This window comes from Lingula anatina, chromosome 2 (genome assembly GCF_051362555.1).
Source record: "Lingula anatina isolate TDL-2025a chromosome 2, LinAna3.0, whole genome shotgun sequence".
Classification (NCBI taxonomy): domain Eukaryota; kingdom Metazoa; phylum Brachiopoda; class Lingulata; order Lingulida; family Lingulidae; genus Lingula; species Lingula anatina.
This window is the reverse complement of record NC_141768.1, coordinates 43,075,428-43,098,993: the sequence shown is the minus strand read 5'-3', so window position 1 is coordinate 43,098,993 and position 23,566 is coordinate 43,075,428. Positions and strand designations below refer to the sequence as shown.

At 34.3% G+C, this 23,566-nt stretch overlaps 2 protein-coding genes across 6 annotated transcripts in view; both read right to left on the bottom strand.

Moving 5' to 3' along the window:
* Positions 1–1,296: 1,296 nt before the first annotated feature.
* Positions 1,297–19,172, bottom strand: LOC106153366 (activin receptor type-1). Of its 5 annotated transcripts, XM_013527265.2 has the most exons (10): positions 19,047–19,165; positions 16,523–16,603; positions 13,524–13,572; positions 8,275–8,400; positions 5,807–5,987; positions 5,111–5,328; positions 4,751–4,850; positions 3,853–4,473; positions 3,108–3,238; positions 1,297–2,851 (listed from the first exon to the last, which is right to left on the bottom strand). In XM_013527265.2, exons 4-10 carry the CDS (start codon positions 8,383–8,385, stop codon positions 2,681–2,683), a joined length of 1,533 nt encoding a protein of 510 aa, XP_013382719.2. In that variant the 5' UTR covers positions 8,386–8,400; positions 13,524–13,572; positions 16,523–16,603; positions 19,047–19,165; the 3' UTR covers positions 1,297–2,680. The 5 variants fall into 5 exon arrangements, with proteins under 5 accessions (XP_013382719.2, XP_013382723.2, XP_013382720.2 ...); XM_013527269.2 differs by lacking the exon at positions 13,524–13,572; XM_013527266.2 differs by lacking the exon at positions 16,523–16,603 and having other exon boundaries at positions 19,047–19,163.
* A 435-nt stretch (positions 19,173–19,607) lies between these two features.
* LOC106153370 (uncharacterized) overlaps positions 19,608–23,566 on the bottom strand; it is a 4,694-nt gene continuing 735 nt past the window's right edge. The window contains exons 2-3 of the mRNA XM_024077897.2: positions 22,278–23,245; positions 19,608–21,653 (exon numbers count right to left, since the gene is read on the bottom strand). Of these exons, the coding sequence (XP_023933665.2) occupies positions 21,348–21,653; positions 22,278–23,245 (1,274 nt within the window). The 3' untranslated portion in view covers positions 19,608–21,347. The remainder of the gene's footprint in view (positions 21,654–22,277; positions 23,246–23,566) is intronic.

Below are 23,566 nucleotides of genomic sequence, written 5' to 3'. Positions count from 1 at the left end.
ACTAGAAACTACTGCAGTCCAGCTTTTAAGGATGTTTTCGGTTGTAAAGGGATTGAGTAACATCAGAGATGGCTTCATCTCCTAGTTTACGTTTAAAAAATCAGCCTCAGCTCAATTGTGTTAATGGTCTCCAGTAAATGTTTTTACATGTAGCTGGTTTGCTGGTTTCTGTGTCTTTCAATAGGAATCAATTTAATATATTTCATATGCTTCATCTCGGGTATAGTAAATATTAAGAAAAGTTTGTATAGTCTCCTGAGAGAGGAAGTTGCTCCGATAGTTGCTCCGATAGCTGGATACAGGGGCGGATCCAGGATTATTTTGGGGTCCGATGCGATGCCGATCCTCCCCCTCCCCCCAACTTGGAGTGGGGTTAAGGGCACGAAAATTTTTGGTATTTTAGAGTGCGAGCGGTGCCATTTGGTACGGTTTAGAACTCTAATTCAGATAGTCAAAATTCTAATTTCAAGAGGGGATCAGAAATCGAAGAGGGTGGGGGGGGGTGGTCAGGACCCCCCTGACCCCCTCTAAATCCGCCACTGGCTGGATATATGGTCCGTTTTGTCAGGAGACTCCTGATGTAATTTATGTTTAAAATTTCATTTTTATTTTAAATTCCATACAAACAGGATTAATACCGGACTATTCTAAATAAATTCATTTATCAAAATTGCATATGGATTATAAATGTGGCCAAATCAAAGTTTTATTAACGTTACAAAACTGATTTTTTTTCCAAACAATGGCTAGACTCAACAATTTCCTTTCATGTACTGTTCAGCATCTAGCAAGGTACCTTCATGAAATGAAGCCACAGATGTTTTTGTCCCTAGAAGTGAAAATAACTGATTTTAGCTGTTGTTTGAAAAAACTATTATTATAACTTTGGGTGCATAACACAGCTGTTGAAGTACTTTTCAAGGTTTTATCATTTTACCGCAAATTAATCACCAGGTTCTGAAATTGTCCAATATATACAGCAATGAGATTAGCTTTTTATGTCAAAATAATATTTGTTTGATCCAATTACACACCAGTGAAATACACAGCTCACATCATTTCAAGTATCATATCCTAATTGGTAAATTTTCAAGAAATAAAGAACGAAAATTTTTATTGCTGGTTCATTTTTAAAATTCCATTATTTGCTTTAAATGGCCGTATCATAAAAGGACTGAATTTTCATATATGTAGGATGCTGAATTAGCTTCCTGGAAATGTCAGAGATAAGTTTCTAACTATCTCTGAAACTACTTGTGCCAAACCCTTTAAATCAACATACAACAGAAATAGTGATATTTTTTTAATACTGTATTTTTTATTCACAATTTTCCCCACAGTCATCTACAGTTCACTTTTGTCTATGCACATATTATATAATAGTGATGACACATAGGCACTGTCTCAATGAATGGGTATAAAAACTGAATTTTCCAAGTCAAATCACCAAACATGAAATAAAAAATGGATATTCACCTGCAAACATAAAAATGTGCAGTGTTGTAGTAATAGAGTTCCTTTACAAGATCAACAAAAATGACGGCACACTTTTTAAATCAAAAATTCAAAGCAGAAAGTCAGAAGTTGAAAAATGTAAACATTAAAAATCATTGTCCTGATTCACAACCATACCAAACCAAGCAGTTATACTTGAAGAGATTTCAGTTATAAACTAGTAACAAAACCAGCACTTTTTAGCTTTCACATGCAAATATAAAAAAATAATAATGTTTTTAACATAGAAATGTGACCTTATTTCTTGTATTTTGTACATTTACAAATGTATACTTTCTGTTTATATATGCTAACAACTAGTGAAGTATATTTTAAAGCATTTTTTCAAAGAGTATCATTATTTACATATGCTACTGTTCATAAATAATACGTAATAAATGAGTACAATATGTGAATAAATTGTTCAATAATTTGGATAAATAGTTACGTGAAATTATGTTTAAATGTCATATTTGTGCTATACCATAATGCTTTACATTTCCCTTTCCGCAACTTTCACTAAAGTACATAACGTCCTTAGCTATTGAGTTACATTTACATTTATTCTCTTGATAAGAGTTTTGTCACTATATTAAAAACACCATTCTTTGAGCAAATTCACAGCATTTTCTTTCAATAAAGTATCTCATTTGGAAATTTAAAAAAACAAGTTAAAATGCTAAGCATTAGATGCTGTCTAAATCTTTAAGGAATATCCAAGATAATTAATCAATTCAAAGGCACATTAAAAAAGTTAAAAATCAAGCCTTTTGTAATAAATAATTTCAATTTGTTATTAAGAACATGATTTGCATTTTCAAAAGAGCAGTAACCTATCATCTAAAATGATTAATTTTTTTGCAATGACATTTTTAAGTACATAATTTGCAGATGATAGAAAACTGGGTTTAATGTGACCTAATCCAAAATATTTAAGTAAAACAGAGTGTCAAGTTACATATTTTAGATAAACAGCACAGTCACCTGTATCATGTTAAACATATAATGCTTATTCAAGGCAATTGCATGTCAACCTGTTCTCCCTACTTTAAAACTCAATGCACAGTAGGCAGGACTGAGATCATAGTTACTTCAGTATTATTAAATGGCAAGAAACAAATGCTTAATCTACACAAATACACATATCCCCTGCTTCAACATCAAGAAAATGTATCCTACATCTGGTTCAAGTTGTCAGAGAAATTTCATTAGTGATAAGTTCGAACTTGAGAGGTTTTTCGTCGTCGTTTGAATCGATCATTTTTGCTAGTGTCTTCTTGACCCTCATCATTGTGAGCCTGGCAGCAGGGTTCTGGTACCAACATTCCCTTATCAGCCTGGACAACTGGGACAAGATCTAAAATTAATAATCAAAAAATAAGTTTACATATTTAGAATTTATAACTTTTACAAATATAATACCTCTAAATGTAAGATTAATACGCCTGTTACTTCTGTAGTTGGCAGTTATGACTAACCATTGGTAACATTGGCAACTGTTTTAGATATAAAACTATACCATTAGAGTTGTTAAATAAAACTGACCCAGGAATAGGATGGCTGGTGGTAATTATCTACATTAACATTAATGTCAAGATGATGTTACTTCTTACCAGATTGCCTGACCACCTGTTGGGCAGTTGTGGTCTAGACTGGTCTACAACAACCACTTTTCTCATCTCCTCAAAACTGGGATCTGCAGGAACCATGTCGTAGAATGGAGGCTTGTACTCTTCAGCAATGCCTGGGAGAAGAAAAATGAGAATGATTCACAATGTTTTTCGAGAATAAGGTTTGCTAATGTAGGAGTGTACAAAGGATTTTGGTGGGAAAATTAACAAACTTTCTTGATATTATCAAATGATTCATACTGTTTCCATGAATAACGGTTTGCTTAAAAAAGGGTCTACATAGGATTTTTGTGGGAAAATTGTCAACTTTTTTTTTTTTTTTGAGATTTTCATCATTCTTTTGTACAATAATATTACTCTGGAGTTCAAAAATCAAATATCCTTTAATATAAATAATACACCTTCACACTTCCTTTTGAAATAAAAAAAGGGGAGATCTGAACAGGAAAAATTTCTATCTTGTATTTTACCCTGAAGGCCATTCTTATGTTAGATTTTGTGATAGACATGGTATGGAACAAAAGTTCTGCTTATTTATCAAAATATCTTCAATATGCTACAGAAAATAACACCATAAATCTAAAAATATAAATTCTCTAAAATCAAAAATAAAAAGGCGGCTTTTTATGATGTCACAATGTAATTTTGAAATGCCAAGATTCAGGTCCGTAAAAGTGTAACAAACACAGACATAATTTCAAAAGAAGAAACATAAATATTGCTTTACCTCCAACAGTGCATCTCCTAGCAATTTCCCATAATACAAGACCAAATGCATACACATCTACACGTTTGAAGGAATCAAAAGACTTGGCCTCCATAGTCTCATCCAACAGTTCTGGAGCCATATACCTCTTAGTTCCTACTTTATTATTCATGCCCATGTCTATTTTGTTGGTCTTGAGTGAGTGCATCACTGCCAGACCCAAGTCAGCTATACAACATGTCCCGTTTTTCCTGACAAGAATGTTTTTCGACTTGATGTCTCTATGTGCTATTGCTGGCTTGCCCTTGGTGCCAAATATCTCCGTGTGAAGGTGAACTAGTCCTGCCGCGGCACTATGAGCCAATTTGAGCATTGCTGCATGATCAAGGGTGGTTCTGTTCAGGTGGTCGTACAGAGAGCCCACCTCGTGATAGTGAGTTATCAACCACAGCTGCGTGCATGAGTTCCTACTCGTCATATCTGCTGCCAGAAAACCGAGAATGTTCTCGTGTCTCAGTAATACTGTATTGTAGATCTCACTCTCCCGTTGCCAAGAAGCTTCATCTCGAGAAATGAATATTTTCACTGCAACATTTTCACCTTGATAAGTACCACGCCACACTTCACCATATCTACCTTTACCTGGAAGAACAAATTTTCAGGACCTTTTTTTTTAGAGAAAAAGATAAGACAAACACAACTGTTTTATACCCTGATGTCAAAATATATGAAAATATTGTTTTTATAATTTCACATTATTGATAACTTGCTGCTACAATCTTCAGAACCAAAATATAACAGTGATTGTAAAATAAAAACAGAATTAGCTCTGGTTTTAGCCTGTGAGAATTTAAAATCTTACAGTTTTTTCATTACTTCATTCTACAGTTTTAATAATTCTAATCATAAACTCACTTACCTATACACTCCACTAAGCAGACTTGTCTAGCTACTGTTCTCTGCACCAAAAATGGCAAGCCTGACCCACTACCTGAGGTACAACTAGAGTCTAATAGATCCTGAAATTATCATCAAAAACTGCATCAAAACATAGTTAGAATTAGGTCATGATTTCACAGATTAAAAAAAAACAAATTATATTTTGGGTTTCACAATTCAATTGAAGCTTTACCTGAAGGGCACATTGACAGGATAAATCTTTGCACATTTTCATTTTCACTTACTGGTCATACTGCTAGGAGAAATCTAATTTCAGAACTGAGCCCTTTGCCAAACTAATTATCATCCAGAATATTTACATCCCATCTTATCTACTTACATCCAGAGTGGAATCCCCAACCTGAGTTGCCTGAATCTCCCCATTCTCCAGGAAGGCGTGTCGCGCACTGTCGTCGATCTCTCGTAGTTTCTTCTCATGCCACTTTCTACACAGCACTACGACCAGTGCCACTATGACCACCACTAGAACCAAGGGGACCACCACTGCCAGGGACAGCTGCAGGTGATATGTGGAAGCATCAGAATGAGTGCTGTAGCCTGTAATAAAGATTTACAAATATACGTTTATATATCTTTTTTATCTGTATATCTCTTAACCTAACAGTTCAGGATATTCTTCTCTAGATAATTAGTTTAAAATATAAATTTGAATGAAACATTTCATTTCTTCTTTTACCACAAGGTTAACATTTCTGTGAAAATACCCATATAAACTGTCTTAAAATTCACTTTGAAGCTAAGTTCATTTCATGTTTTATTGTCAACACTGTAATCTTACCAAGATTTTTTAAAGAAATGCTTTGGTGTAAAAAACCTCAAGATAAACAGAAAGAGAAATATTGTGAAATCAGTCTTAACCTTAATGATCTCACACCCATCACAAACTGTAGTCAAGGCTTTTAAGTTTTATAGAGAACAATGTATACAGTTTGAAATAGTATTCAAATCCATATTTTGAGTGTTGTGGCAATATTTGTAACTAAACAGCAAAGCTGACCAGTATACAGACACCAACCTTCCGTTGTAGAAACAGGTGGGTATGTGGGGCTCACATCTTTATTGCAGTACTCAGTGTCACAACAGATGGCCGAATAAAACTGCCCTGGCGGTGTGCTGCAGTGAAACTGTTTGGCTTCTAGATGATTATGACATCCTCTCTGAACAAACGGTGTTTCTGTGTGTATTGTGGCAAAGCACTGAAGATGAAAAGATGAATTCAATTAGAAAAAATATCAAATCAATTCTGTGTAATAATGACATCACCTTTTATACAAAAAAATTACTGTATGGATTATGGCAAAATATGTACTAAAAGTAAAGGCATGTGAAACTTACATATGTTGTTTGAATATATTGATGTGTTGTATATAATGGCTGAATGAAAAACAAATGACAGACTTGCACTCGTTACTCTCCTTTTTGCATTAGAAGAAATTAATGCCTGCTAGTTAAATTGCCATTACAACATATTGCCATTGTGCTCATAATTATGTCCTCTTTGCTTTGGTTGACTAAGATGATCAAATGAACAAATATTGTAAATTATACTATGGTCTCCCACTGCGAAAACTGATGACCCTTCTCTCAATCTTTTTTGTGCTTCTCAAAGATTTGTTCTATGGCAATTTCACCCGCTTTTTAGCAGCCACAATGAAGAAAATCAATAATTCTTCAGGCAGTCATAATAACTAAAATGGAATTGCTATCATCAAATGGCTTTGAAGATGGGAACAAATCACGAGCTTTTTCTCTGCAAAATAATTCAAACTGAAATTGCTGATTTGTCTTTCTATTTTCAAAAATATTTTTTTTACTTTTATGATGAGTTTGTGCAGGTGTAAAAACTTTGCTTTTTGACCTGAGTGCATGCTGACATTTATGACAAAAACATCTCCCTTCTCACTATTAAAAAAAAAATGATGTATCATGTTTGTCAGAAAGTTGGCATACTTATACAAGAAATGTCAAAGAAAATGTTGTCATTTTCAGAAGGTCAATCAAATGACATCATTTTTATAATAACAATAATTACAAGAGGGCACATCTGTGCAAATAACGATTTGATAAACACATTCCTGGATGGGAAACATTGAAACTCACACTGTGATGTTTCAGCAAAATGAACTTTCAAAGAGCATGTGACTTGAGAGACATTTGATCCTTTAAATTATATGTTTTACAGATAACTTAACAAAAAAACTATATCAATAAATGATCACATGCTGTTTTTTTTCCTCTTGTGCATGTGATGTTTTTTTTTAAGTATTTTGTCATTTTGCTCAAATTGATCTTTGTGTCAATACATAAGTTGTATGTGTTTTATAAGTTATTGGCATTTACTTGACAGGCTCTGTTGAAAACAACTGCAAAATAAACAAGCAGTGAAAAGTTGTTTCTTCAAATCAAAGCTTTTCCTTCTTAGTCGCTTGGATAGAAGTAATAATGTAATCGTTCACAAATGACAGCATTCTGAGACTATCTGCTCCCAGTTTTCAGCATCAATACCAAAAACTCAAACTGCAGAAATATAATGAAAGGGAATTGAAATCAAAACCCCTTGAAGCAATCCAGAATTTAGATAATTGATCGAAATGTCATTTTGATCTCCTTTAATGCTGGGATTTTTTTAAACACATGGATCAATAACACTTTGCAATATATTTGCAGTGTGCAGACAGTTGAAATAAGTGTATTATACTTCTGCTCGGCCTGGCATATCTCTCCTCATAATCAAACATTCCTCTTCCCACCACATATCCATTTTTATCTCATGATTCCAATGCAACAGTCCCAATAACATTAGCAATTTATCTGTCAATTTTATGTGCAAAATATTTCACAGTTAAACATTGAAAGGCTAATGCTTAGATAATCTAATATTCTTGGCATCTTATTCAGTTAGTTGATCTGGTCAAAAGTGTAAACAATTAATTAAGACTAAACATGTTTTACTTAATATGATACAGAAGTTTGAAGTTATGTCAAGCTTGATGCACAGTGCAAATTAAAAACCACTGACCAATTTGACAATACTAGTGCATTCTGAGTCTGGCAAGTGCTTTGACATAAACACTCTCTAAGTATGACGTTTTTCTTTTTTTCAACATTCAACAAGTTCTACCCATCCCAAATAAAAAAATCTGTACTCTGAAGTGTGATGCCACACACATAATAAGGCCATTTTTACAAAAGAAGTCATGTGAAAAGATCATCTTAACTTTAAGACTCAAGATCTTACGCTACTTCAACTTCTAGCTTGCTACTCCAAAATAAATTGGTATCAGCCCATTACATAATTTAATCTTACTAAATAATTAAACACGCACAACATATTTTTGTAAAACAGTTCGCACATTTTCATTTCATACTAGAGACATCATGGGTCATAAAGTTTTAGTTTTAAAATCGAGAACATTTTTGACTTCTGTTCTTTTGTAAATGAAACTGGACCCTTGAAATTGTGAAAGTTATTAAAAGTCTTACCTTGTATGATGTGTGACAGTAGTCATAGTAGGTTCCATCTGAATCTTTATCACAATAGTGAAACTTAGGGAAACATGTGCATTTGAACTGAGGTCTGGCAGTTGCATTCATGGCAAGATGTCAATTCTGGAATGAAACAGGCAGATTTTGGTGTTTTTTTCCAATATGTATCACAAATACCCCTTATTTCTAAATGATACAGAAATTCAAGACAATACATTTCTTTGAATTTTCAATAGATAATAAAGTCATGTGGAATAATTTGATGCATATAATACGTTAATTACTTGATTTTTTCAATGGGCAAAAATTATCAAACTTTCAGATACAGAATTATAATCACAAAAATTATATTTCTACATAGCATTTGTGTTACTACTTTTGCTGCATTGAATAGATCAATATAGTAGCCCATTTTTTTATTTTGTTGCTAGGAATAGGAATAATTTTAGGACTTAGAAAATACAGTATCTGTGAAATTCGCAATTCTCCCCCATCAAAAACATCTAGTAATAACTGTGTTCTGAAAATATTCCTATCTTACACTGAAATACATCTTTTTTTTAGAAAATAAAATGTAATATACACTGATATATGAACCCCCCCCCCAACACCTTCCTTAAACACAAACAAACACACCCATAGTCAATATTCCTTCATATAAATCATTCCCCACTGTATATCAATATGAAAATCAATTCGCCCAATTCATGTTCACAGTCCCATATGAAGTGCCAAAACGTAAGGTCTACCACTCTTTATATGATTGGGTTTTATTATATTTATCACATACTGTTTCAAGCCAGTAGACTAAATGCTCAGTCATGGGTGGTGCTGCTTTCTTTCAGTGCGCCTATGTAATTGTTATCAAAGATTATTGTTATTTAGGCTTGAAATAACACAGGTGGGCATGATACGTAGGCCATTGTACCCTCAAATGTTCACCATCGGCCCATACAATCAATGCACCTTTCTTTACACCCATATATACTTAATAACTTGCAGCTTTAGAATTTCGGTTTCAAAGATATTATTGTGCATACAAATTAAAATGACGATCAAAAGTGCATTTGCTGTTGAACCTCTCTCAATAGCATTTTACAAATTAAATCAACATAAATGTCCTTAAAACATAGACACGATCCTTTTACACATCAGCAAAGATGTTTTCTTCTCTTACCCTCTGCGAAGCTTTTCTCTTTGTGGAAGTAAATTTGTTGCATATTTATATTGTAACAATTAAATCAGTGATTCATTTCAGTGAATAATTTCCCTTTTCATGGTCTAGTTCACATATGGACTATATAACTTAGAGAAATGGCTATTACTGCAGTATTAACTGAAACCTGAGTCCCAGGTTGTGGCTAAATACAAGCATTAGTTTGTAATTCTTACAATATGCCATTTCAACATGGAAGTAACAGAGTTCCTTCAGTGCCCGATTTATGATCAGATTTATGTATCCTGTGATAAAGTCATTAATATTTCACCATAATACACAAGAGTCAACTGTAACAGAAGTAACATTTATTAACGCCTTTTAATATTCAGCCCATAAAAAATCTGGACAGGAGAAAGTTGCTGCTGGCAAAAGTCATTAGATAAAGACCCACACATATCTTACCAAGATGTGCTGCTTTCGTTTGCACTTAAAAAATGAACATTCTGACACATTTGTACCAATTTACTTAGTAGCAAGGATAAAAGGATATATTCTTTGTCTATACATTGCTCAGAATGAGTTCTAAGCCACATATATCTTCCTGTGACAAAGGTTATAAAAACCTATCCCAACAATTAGTTTAATTGTTTTTTAATGTTGGGTGGTTATACTTTTTTCTAAGAAAGAGAATTCACAGAGTAGCGGAACTCAGAGAATGAAAATAAATCAATGTGAATCATTAAATAAGCATATCTACACACTTAATCTCAAATATGTTACAAGAACTACTAGTTAAATATTGAACACCGCTTTTTTCTTCATGTATGTAAGCATCCACCAGCATTTTATGTGTAAGTTAACAGGGGCATTTAATTTTGATATAATCTGAAAAGCTTACCTTATCTGATCTGAACATATTTACCAAATATACCATAGAATTTGTCCTTGTATTGGGTGTCTTTAAAATAAAAATGTCAATATCTAGTAGTGAACCAAGATTTCAGAATTCATTTTAACAATTGCCAGAAACCACAGGACTCTTGTGGTCAGGTTTGGTGGCATAGATAACAAACCTTACTGTAAGTTACAACCTTAATGTGGTAAGAAGAAAGGAAAAATACATTTCATCTTCACTCTCCAATCTGCTTGGATTCAAGTTCATTCAATGTCATAATATATGCTTCAAACACATCCCTGATTATAACTAAATTTATCTGAAATGATCACGTGATTAATACGACCTATCAATATACTTTGCCATCCCTGTAATGTCCAGTAGCTCTATTCTTGTAAACAAGCTAAGTTTAAAAAAATGGCAGATCATTGTATAAATAAATAAATAAAACCCATTGTCATTAAGTGGCCTCTTTTTATTTAATATACTTATTTTTCATTTTGTTATTATTATTATTTTTTGTAACTAGACCTGTGGAAAAAATGTTCATTTCTCCTGGAGGTTATTTTAATAAATGCCCTTCTGACTAGCTGCAGGGGGAAGTATAACCCCTACACTTTATAATCTTTCACCCCATTTCCATAGATTAGATCGACCTACTTTAGATGGACCTAACTCCCAGGGGGTTCATGCTAAATAGCTGTCAGCCGGGCGGACACGAAAGTTAATTACCCCCTTACAGCTTGTAGTAGGCGGGACGGACATTTAAGTCGGATTATCTGAAAGTAATCTAGTTAGACTCCCCGCGGGGATAGATCGATCTAAAATCTATGGGAATAGAGCCTATATGTCCAGCTTAAATGCATCTAAATATTCAATAATATATCTGTGATAAAGAGGTAGCATTGCTATTAATCTAGCTGGGCTGTTGCACTACAAAATGTCATATCAGAGTATAAGACATGCAAGAATCTGTAGGTTAAACTTGTAACAGTGAGGGCTAAGTCTATGAAACAGTATGACGCCATACCCAAACTGCCAACTTTTCAGCATGAACCATATCCTGTGGATTTTACATTTACATCTTGTAACATTTTTCCAGTAGACGAATTGAGAAATTTATAAGAAACGATGGAAATCTTCATTTATGCGTAAGTAATTCAGGAAAGTGATTGTCTGAGGCAGAGATAAACAATCTACGTTGACACCTTTTTATCACTTTGTGCACTGAAATTTTATTTTCACCGACACCGCAATAACATCAAACTGAAGATGTTGTATGCCTAGAAAATGGCGGTCTTGTGTAAGACATACCTGGGGTATGACAAGTTCTGTGCACTGATTGGCTAAAAGATGCTGATGATTGACAGTCCATAACAGATCAGTAATAATGTATGGCACCACACTGAGCTGTCACAACTATACCAATCTTATGTCTTCTGATTTCTACATATAAAGTTAAAAATACATTGTCCAATTGAACTAGTAACAAGCCATCTGTTGGCCATGGACGCAGCACATGTAAAAGTGCATATCCTTCACTACAGAACTGCTCATTAAACATGATAGTCACACAGGACTGTTAAAGGCCAGATAGTGAAGGCCCAATTTGTATACAAGCTAGCTTTATCTGAAAATTTGGTAACACAGTAAAACATATGATATAATGTTTTCTCAGCAGAAACTTTTGATGACCACTAGATGATACTGTATTCAGTAGGATGTGTGCCTGAACTCGATCCAGCTGTCCTTCCACCTCCTTCCCCACAAAACCACCTCAATATGCTTAGTTTTTTATTTCATATTATTTAAATTCAAAATATTTTTTGTATAAGGAAATTGAACATTGTGCACAATTACACACTTTAAATCCAGATGAAAATATTCCATAATGTTGAACCAAATAATGTAATAAGACAATAAGTTAATATACAAATTACGTATTTAATAATAAGCAGATTACACCAAGAAATGACCGTCATTTTTCAGACAAATTTTCACGCACATCTGAAATTCCTGTGTTGCCAGTTATCATGCACACATGATGTCAATTATCATGCAGCCATCACAAATGTTTCCACTGGCAGAAGATGTCATTTTGTTTCTGTTTGTAAAACATGAGACTACATTGAAGGGGAGGTAAAATGTCTTCCAGGGCAACGACAGTGCAATGTGATGCATTAAACCTCTCATTCCCCATTAGCCACCTGCCTAAAATGTTTACAATTAGACACTGGCTAATGAGTTTTTTTTAAACTATCAATTAAATAGATGTGCTGCACACAATACTAAAGGATTTGTGGTCAGTTAGCGGAAAATAAAATCAATTATTGATCATTAAGTCCCTTAGTATACACAACCTCCCAGGTTTCAGTACTTTTAAGGTGCTCCTGTCGTTTTATTTACACATATATTTTAATGGTAGCAGCTAAAAAATCCTTCACTTACTGTTGTGCTTGGTCATATGTGTCACCAGGACTTGAGAGATCTACATGCTAAGATCAGATCAGATCAGATCAGATGAGGGAATTGCAATCAAGCGTACACTTACTGTACAGAACAAAGTCATTGTTTATTAACATTATTCTGTACAGGAAACTTTTTAGTATTATTTCTGAATTATAAAAATTAAATACCTTCAGATTTCGACAGATACTAAAACTTGCATGTCACTTAATATATGAAACTTGAATGTTTTAGGACAGAGTGCCGTGCTCAGAAATGCAAAAATTCGATTAACTACCACCCACTGCCTGTCACATACCAGTCATTTGTGAATAATCCCATTCTTTCATGCAGGTTTCAATTAAATTCAAGTGACAAAAAGAAACAACAATTAACTCAATTTGTTGCAGCCTAACAATAACATCATAATTTGTGTCAAGTTATCAATCAACTTGCCCTCCCATTTGTGGCTTGTCCCCAGTGCCACTTTAACCATTTTAATTACATGCCCTTTCACACCTGGTGAGTGCTTATACACATAAATATATAGATGGAATTAACTTTCTTTGAAATGCCACAATATGAAATAAATGCCCTACCTGCTCTGTTGCAATGAATGTAACTTTGTATTGTTGAATAATTAGCTACTGTTAGATCTGATCAATATGTTTTGACTGCTTATATTAAATAATAATAACAAACATTCCATAATAGTTATAAGACTAATTAGCAAACACCATTTCTTACCAGTGAATTGTTTGAGTTGTTATCTTCCTTGTCATCACTTCATTTTTGACTGAAAATTTATGGAAAACATTTTTAAATAGACACAAATAATGAATCAATATTAGAGTTTTCAATTCAAGTGTTGTATGAAATTTAAAACCCAGAACCTTTTAAATGTGCATTTAGCATATGAGGAGTAAAATATCAATTACCCAAATGGTGGCGCAAGGTTGAGCACTGAAAAAATACAACCACTAATCTGTGTGAAAAGTTGTAAGAATCAAAGGGAGCCTGGAAGAATGAGTGCATTCCATAACAGCTAAACCTAGGCCAGGGCCTGTTGATGTTTTTGCAAATAGCCATTGAGAGAGCCAGAGAAAACACTTACACAAACACACAGGTGCATTTTCTCCTGTGTACAAAGGAGACTCAGGTTTCAGTTTTTGTAAAACAACACAATATCGCTTTCCCTCCCATGCATGATATGGGCTGCCATACAAATCATCAAAAGACTTTGTCACAAACCTCTTTTTAAGGGCACTTCCCATCCACTATGATAACTCGTCTAAAATGTGTAATGACTTCACTGGGTTTTGATTATACTGTATGGGTCAGGACACAGGTAACTCTGGTACTGAAGGCATAAAGAAATTCCACTTAGCTGCATCAAAATTATGAAGAATATTTTGTCCAGCCTGACAAAATATCATGACCAATAGAAGTCAATAATGTATACAGCTTTCAAATGAAATATGCTATTTTAACCTCCAGGAGACTTGGACAGAGGTTAAAGATGACAGGGGTAATTTTTGCTCTAAAGTCACAATTAAAACTACATAAATCTTCAGGCTTTGTCGTTATCAGGTGCCCCAGTCACAGGCACAGGATCAAAGGAACACCTGAGCTGCCTTTGTCATTAATTTCGAATTTCTTTTTAAATATGCCTGATGTATGACAATGGTCTTTTATCTAAGTACCTTCCACTCACTGGCCTGATATAATTTCCTTACTTAATTTGTTCATACTTAAATACTTGATATATGACAAAGGCTGTGCAACCAAGTAACCCTTAGGTACAAGCCAGTGTACCAATTCCTGTAATAATTGGTTTTAAATTTAAATGATTCTGCATTTGCTATAAAATATTTTCAGTCTACCGGGTATGATAACTGGATAATATTTTGCAGCTTAAAAGTACATGTTCAATCCCCGTTACTGGACAGTTGGACAAACATGTCAACACCATATACTTACCTGTTACAGCAATCCATATCACCTTTATATTTAACACACACACACACACACACACACATGCTTGGCAACATATTATACCTCTTCTCCTCCATGCAGTATTGGTTCTAAAACTCACCTCACTCTATAAAGAGTTTTTCACACTCCAAACTTATCATAACTGGTTTTCTTTGTCCCAAGGTAATGTTCTCGTTAAAAGTCTAATGCAATTACTTCTTGGCTCCAGACAGATTAGAATGGATTTGCTGCAAGCTGAGATATTTACTAAGGATCCAGTGTTTACCCCACTAATTCCACCTCTTGATGTGAACTTTCCTTCCCTATGCATTTGCTGGAGCTTTTCCCTTCACCATTTTCACATTTCACGCCTACTTTCTCACTTCACCTCAGTCTCTCCTTTTCAGTCCAACCCACATAGATACAATCTGAGCACAACTTCACTTACATAGCACCTTTGTACACTGCACCAGGCTTCAGGATGTTTTCCCAGCTGGGGTTGTTTGGTTAATGATTTACACTATGATTTAAACACTTTACATTAAATATCTATCAATTCAGGTCTGTTTTGTTAAGTTAAATATCAAAATGCTTGTTTTGCAATTCACAACAACATAGTCCAGTCGCCCAAGCTTTTATGCAAATAGGAAAACTGTTTAAGAATAACTATTACTTGTCACAGTGTCAAGGTTTATCTGAAATTCTCTTATTCTGTTCAATTAGCTATTTGTTTAACACTTGTTCAGTACGCCACCTCTCTAAACAATACAAAAAAATGAGTGCATTTTTAAGCTATGTTTTGTGTAAATTCGGCAAGGCTATCAAAGGACAAAAGGCAATATACCACACTGTATGCTTGTTTGATATTATGATTACCACATCTGATAATGTTGTTCTTAAATCTGTGTCCTCAAGTTACCTCAATAGTATACTGTATATATATTTTGACACATTTATAAAAATACACCATTAGCAAATGCACATGCATTTCTATTCTTTAATTAGCAAAAAAGGAATAAAAAAAATGGAAACTTAATCTCTAAAAAGTTTCCATCACAGCCAAGACAGTCCTCCTACAACAATATTTAGTATATATCCCTGATATAAAAAAATTCAGGTTTGCAACCACCACATAATCTAAAGACTTTCATACCTAACTTTTAATTGATATTTCATTTAATAATTTAATATAATAATTTATTCGAGCATTAAATGTGGCAGTTACATTTGTTAGCCCTCTATACTACAAATATATAAATAAATAAATAGTTATACATCACTATGGATTACTACTAATACTAATACAGTGTTTAAGATTATTTAAGGTTAATGGGAATTAGTGCCATGCTGCCAAGTGTCAGATGCCAGAGAGACTAATTAGCCTGCTACCAAATCCCCTTCATTTCCTCTTCCTCATTTTAAATCTAAAGTTTGAAGCTAGCTAATTACCTGGGCAGTCACTTTCTTGTGATAAATTTATTCCAGAAACAAATATATCCCAGTAACTTAGTCTGCAACTTCAACTAGAGAATGATGGAATCAGTCTTCAGCAGTTTAAAAAATATCCTGACATACTTGGCTTAAGGATATGTAGTTATTATAGTTTTGGTCAGAGTGCGCGAGAACATCCATAATAAGATAAAATATCTCTTAACATATCGTGCCAACTGGTAGCAGCTAACTTGCAAAGGACTGATTAAGCCAACAGTAGGTAGTCATTATGCTAATCACCCTAGCAGATTAGAGTGACCAAGGGCCAGTTAACCCCTCACCTGTAGCTGTACACTGCCACTGCTCATTTCCAACCTCATTCTAGCACAATAATTTTTCTGTCAAATGCTGTGTAGTCTAAACTGCCAAAAGAAAATATGAAATATTTTAATATTTTAGCCATAGTATCCTTGATGAAATGAATAATTTTGTCTGAAATTATCCTGGTGCTTGACAGGTAAAAGGAGTTTTATCCCAAGTGCAAGGACTCCATTAAGTACATGTGTTACTATCTCAGCAGATCATCTAATAACCACTGAATATGTAACCTTGTTATTACCTTATTACAATAATCCACCCTGAGATTCAGAGATCACTAGAAATCCATATCAGCAAGGTTCTGCCGTTGACTGGAAATTGAGAGTTTCCAGTGACCTATCACACTCAGGGCACATTTAGCCTAGCTCTGTATGACTATTCACTGGCCTTGGGAGAGTTGCCAGGCAGGGAAACTGGCCACTTGGTTAGTTACTCCAATCCTTGGCCCAAACAATATATTATCAGACACCAAGACTGGCCAATGTAAGGGTTAAAATCCTTGGCCAAAACACATAATATCAGACAGCAAGACTGGCCAATGTGAGGGTTAAATTGGGCTCATCTTATGTTTTTTCCGACACACAGAACCATTGTCTGCCAGCTTTTTTTTTCCATGTCCTCTCCACTACTTTTGACAATACGAGCCCTTTGTTTTCTTTTTTCAGCATACATTTGATCAAATAAATGAACTGATGAAAGTGTTTTGAGCCTAGACATGACTTTTTGAGTAGGTATTTTACAAAATCTGGGTTCTAGATGACTTTTATTTATTCAGAACAATAATTCTAGCTTAAACTTTGGAAAACAGTCAATCCACCCCCATAGAGAGGGTGTAATTAAGTCCCTGTTTCTTAAAGTTATAATTCAAACTGCCTTTGTAAAAACTACATTTTAATATGCCTTACTTTTTATATTCAGTATTAAATGCCTCAAAATCTGACTGGTGGCAGCATTCCAATGATGCTAGCTCCAAGTGCGAAAATGTCTTTCTGGCACCAACAGATATTAAACTTCATGCCTGTTGTATCTGAAGCCGACATGTCTGACTCCGTAGCACTAAAACCTACAGGCAGGTTAGACTAGGTGTCAACAAACAATTTACTTATTAATCACAACATGTCAGATACCTTAGAAGAAGTTACAATCTCGCCAGACTGGTTGTTTGCGTGAAACCTGAATAATATATTAAGTATTTCCTGACAAGCAGTCAGAACTAAAGCACAGTAGGCAAGCAAATATACATGCGTGTTTAGAGTACATTTCAATAGCTGTTGAGTGAATTATTTCAAATTTCAAATGTCTCAATTTATTCAGGCAAACAATGTAAGTTTCCCATCTGTGCAAACAATGCAGACCCTAAATTAGTATGTTTCCCTAAATCACTTATGTTACCACAAAATCCAACTTCCGATAATGTGGTTTGCCTTAAGACTTTAAAAGGCATTGGGGGATAATTAGTGACAAGAATATTGTTCTTTTAATGCTCTAGTCAATTTATCTCAATTTGCTCATTCATTAATTGCATCAAAAGGCACTTTCAATATAATCTTTCAAATTTCATTAGCAATCCACTAAATTCAATTATCTCATCATAAAGACTCCTTGTGTGTTCTCAAATTCATCTTTTTCCATCTGATGGTGTTTAAATGTTCTTGGCATGGCATATCTAAGGTGTATAATACTTTTGAATAAATTTTTTCCAAAACTTCATCTTGAAACTAAAAAATGCCCCTATATGCTTTGATAGGTTGTGTCATTCAAACACATTTTCTCTATGGTAATTTCTTATGCAAAATATTATTTCACATTATGTTAAATTCAGATCATTCAAAAACAAAAAAGCACAAATCTTATCTAATTTAAGACTTCACTTCCCTATGAAAAACACGATCTTTTTTTTACCTAAGGTACAGTCAACACATATTACTAAACCTTAATCCAGTCCTTTGATGCTCTTGCCATTTTAATTGATTTTAAGTAATGATACTTTTAAAAGAGATTACTAATACAGTAGTTTATGCCATCAATACCAGAGTTCGTGTGTCTCCTTAACTGCGTAGGACCGTCTTTGCCTATGTACTAAACATCACCAGCCTCACCAGCCTGCAGAATTCACTGAAAGATCAACGAAATAGACGAACGTCGTCTATGCAATGTGCTCCAGCTCCGTTTCGAAAAAACAATATCCCCATCTTTTTTATCATCAACAAATACGATTTTATTTGAAATGTATTTCTGTTGGCAAGTCATTCCAAAGTTATGTCACAGCTCGCCGCTACACTGTTCATTGATACCCACTGGCTATGACAGTCCTGTGCACAGAGATCGGTCATCTGTGTAAACGACAGCGACAAAATGAAACTATCAGTTAAAGTTAACTGGTCTATACAAATGATTTGAAGCTCACGATTCACATCAAACAACCCAATAAACGTTCTATACAGGACTATCTAATATAAGTTGCGTTTTTTACTATAAATTACTCACATTAAACATTGCGGTGTCCTTTGTTATGTCGTCCCTCTGAGCGCCATATTGTAATTGCCCTCGTTTACGGCCGTTCCATTCACCTCCCTCTGGCGCATCTAACACAATCGACAATGTGGCGCCGGCTTCACGGGTGGCCAGAGGGCACATTCATACAGTAGTAAACAACAGACACTACTGAACTTTTTCTCAAACTCGTGGCTTCCATTTTTCCTTTCCTTGCTTTTAGTAATTTGGAGAAAACGTCTTGCAGACAATGTTTGTCATAGCTATAATCTTGAGTTTTTCATTCTGCAAGCATAATTTGTTCAATACAGTATCGTTTTTAATATCTATACAAGGAATTTCTTCAAATCTCTTAATCATGCCATTGTTATTACAAAATTATGGAATGTCAAAGTATCACAGTGTAAAAATATTTGCAATCAAGTTTAATCCGTTATTTTCTGTTAGGTTAGCATCACACCACTATTTGATGAACATTTTTTTTTTTTCGAACAAAATACATTCATTTACAAGTTTCCATATTTTCCCAATGATTTTGCCAAAAAGTTAAATGGGTAGTTTTTATGTCATTTATTATCTGAGAATCTACATTATACCTGTAATTACAAATGGTAAATATATTTGATTAAAGGGTATAAAAAGTTTTAAATAAAATTTAACATATTGGAAGACACAGCTAAAACACGCTAAGCTTTCCTAAATTAATGCTTATTTAAATTTTATGATCTAGAAAGCTTCTACAATATATTCTTTATTTAAACAAAAAATGGTTACTGTTAAAGGCTTTATGGAACCAGTCAAAATGATAAAAGTTTCAATAAAAGAATAGTATAGTTCAAATAAAGGTGTCACTTTTGAACAAATGAATGCAACCCTGAGATTCATCACTTCTGATGTACATGTATGTTGCTTTTTTTCCAATGCAGTCTAAATTAAAGAGTCACAGATTCACAGCACTTCTTTCAGCACTTGATCACCACTTGCACTCTGAATTTCAGAGAAAACTGGAGCAGTTGTCTATTATCAGCATGTCCCTACCTTCAAACTCATTATACATGTGGATCCAAGATCTGCTATTTCCAGTTTCTGACAGAGACGTGCATCAGGCCTTATAAATGAATTAGCCATTTGTGATCTCAAGTTTTTGTGCACTTGTGCCAAATTAACGACTCAAAGCAGGATATCATGGCAAGAATGCAAAATTAGTGGTCACAAAGACAGCGTATGTTACTCCCATTTTAATGAGTGGTAGTTTGATTTGTTTTTAAGATTGTTATTTATTTTTTAAAGTTAATTCTTAAAAACAGATATGACCACTAGTTTTACATTTGTGCCCTGAAATTGTGGTTTAAGTCATTAATTTGGCATTCGTGCTCACAAATCCAAGGCTCAAGATCGCAAGCGACAATTATTGTTTATGAGGCCTATGCTTATAATGGAGCTAATAAAGTATCCAGTAAACTCAGAAATGTAGTACTAGTGAACATAGTAGAGATAATTTTGGTTTAATATTGCTGCCTACTTGTGTTATTGGTATCAAATTATGTATAATAATAATAATAATAATAATAATAATAATAATACAATGGCCCAAATGTCAAGCAATTAGTCGCATTACTGAATATATGGCACAGTGTCACTTGAATAAATATGTGACAAGCAATACTGGTTAGAACAACAAAATGTGAGATGTATCAATTAAATGATATCATTACTTTATGTCAAGTAAAGCCCTTATAAAATGAACACACGAATATATAGCAAGAAGCCACATCACTGAATATACATTAAACAGTCACACAAATGGGTGGCAAAGTTGTACAACTTTTTACATGAAGCAAATGGTCACTTTCATAAATACAATACAAACAGTCACATGACTCAATCACATGACTAAGGCCCTTTTCACACCCAGAGGCACACTTAACTGGAGTCACCTAAACACAGACGGGCATGCTTGACACAACCAATTAATTATTTAAAACTTCGGAAAAACTTCTGAAAGGCTGTAAAACCTCCTGTACCTGAAGAGTAATTATATGTCAGGACCTGTCAAAGAGGACCAGTCCCTTTCAGCATACTGCTTAATGTGAAAAGGGCCAAAATACATAGTAAACAGAACAACATTTAGTGTTATATCAAGTAGTGTAGCATCATTGCCTTCAGTTATAGTATATTATTATAAAATGAACACTTATCAGTAAATTGAATGCTTATATTAAAGCCTGTTAAAACTATCAGTAAACATGAATACGAACACTATACACCTGTAATTATTTTGTCTGTTACAGAAAACTATAATTTGGAAGTTAGTTTCACTTTAACTCGAGGCATCCTTTCTCCGGCTGAGATCTTCATTGCATTTTTTACACCAACACATATCTTGTCCAGTTCATAGAATGGCACAGATTTGTTCACAGGCAAGTACACTATGTGGTCCAGCAGGTACTTGGCTTCGTGGGGAAAGTGGGAGACAAATTTCTGCAGGTGCTTTAAGTGTGAGTTCCCATTGGTTGGCTCGATCAGATTCAACTGTGTTGCGCCTCTGTATGCATTGATACCAAGTGCATTGAGAATTGTGACCACATTGTCTGGATTTTCCTAAAAAATAATAAAAATGTGCATAATCATAAGTAATTTATGTATATTTGCTTTTCCACAATAAACAATTTCTGGCTTTCTTGTTGGAATTTTCTTGAAGAACAAGACATATTTTCATATATACATATTGTTTATTTAATGTTTACATATGCATTTCAACACTGAGCCACATAAAAATAAGGTTTGCTAAAGAATAAGGATAGCTAGATATCTAACAGTGGTCTTCTTATCTATGGCTCCAGGTGTCTATCCTCAACTAGATAACCAAATAAAGTTGAAGATATAAAAACTTATATAAGTTATCTCAAGGACATGTTGAAATATTCATTTATTAAATGTAAAAAGTAAACGTGTTGAACAATACTGTGTGAATCATCTGCTGATCTGTAATTTTTCTTAATATTTCTTTCACACTAAGTGTAACATTTTGTGACCTGCCAAAAAACATGCTGGCTTTTAAGGGTAGAAATCATGTAAACAAAATGCCTTATGGGATATAGAAATACGTTTTCTGAAATCATCTGGTAAAATAAAAAAATGCACTTCAATCACAATCCACAAAACAAAAATAAATAAAAAGATATCAAAACAATTATACACCAAATTAATCCAGACCAAACCTACCACAACAATGGGAAATAACCAGAAATTTCTAACATCGGCCTGGCTTCCTACTTGTGTCACTGAATCTGGCAGTCTCTCACTGACATACTCTCCCTTGATACGGCTTATGTTGAAGTCAGAGATATCAAATTTTGACAACCTTCTATACATCATGTACAGCAATGGCAAGCACGGCCTATGGCGGATCATCTCAATAAGTCTGTCTGGAAAGCCACGCAGCATGCCGATGACGAATCCCTCACAGTCAAGCTTTAAAGAGTGCATGAAAATATACATCCCTGGTTTGATCAGTGTGGGACAGTTGAGTAAGGTGTATGGAACAAATAACTTCAAAACCTTCTTGAGGTAAGTCACAGAAGACTGTTTAGGGTATGTAGAATAAAAGTTGCTCATTTCTTCAAACAAAGCTTGGTCTCTTATTTTTGCAATACCACCACCAAATGCTGTGTAGAATTTAATGGAGCCAAAACTAAAGAAGGCAATATCAGTTTCTGGATGTCCGAGTTGCTCAAAACCGTTAAAACACTCAGCACAGTCCTCTAGTACAATCAAGTTATGCTTCCTGCCTACTTCAATGAAAGGGGCCATGTCAAACTTCTTCCCATAGATGTGCGCTAAAAGCATAGCAACAGTTTTCTCTGTTATCAAGCTCTCTAATAGCTCCACTCTAGGAGCGCAAGTATCGAGATTCAGATCCAAAGGAACAGGTATTAGTCCATGGTACTTCACAATTTCCACCATATCTGGAATGTTCATAGCTGACATTATGACTTCAGATCCCTGAGGGAATGCCTTTAGTCTGAGGAACATATCCAGTCCTGTCCTCACTGACAGTAAAGGCAGAGTGTATTGTGGACTGGACTGGTTGTGGAACAATGTAGAGATCTTTGCTGTCAGGTCCTCTCTACCATATGGTGACCCATAGAGACAGGCCTTAATGGCTGACATGAAATCTGACACCTCCGCATCTGAAAGTGTAATATTAATAATTATGACTCAGTTTTCATACAAAATTTCCTATCCCAATGTATCGAAAATCGTCAAAAGAAGACTAGTGCTAATGCATAATTTCCTACCAGTATTTCTTCAATTCCAGAAAGGCTTTAAAAATCACAAAAATCCATATCAGCCTGTTATGTCTGCTGTAATACATTTGGGGAACAGATATTACAATATGATGCTCAGTGTTTATTCTTTTTTTCTTTTGAAAATATGATTGGGCTATAAGACCAAGACTTAGAGAGTGTTATAAAAAAAACCTAGACAGAATAGATCTGTCATTGTTACAT

Coding starts and splice junctions, on each gene's coding strand:
- LOC106153366 (XM_013527270.2), bottom strand. CDS start 8,385: ATGAATGCAACTGCCAGACCTCAGTTCAAATGCACATGTTTCCCTAAG. Junction 5,988..8,274: donor ACTGTCACACATCATACAAG/GTAAGACTTTTA, acceptor TTTCATCTTCAG/TGCTTTGCCACAATACACAC. Junction 3,239..3,852: donor TAGGAGATGCACTGTTGGAG/GTAAAGCAATAT, acceptor TTCTTCTCCCAG/GCATTGCTGAAGAGTACAAG.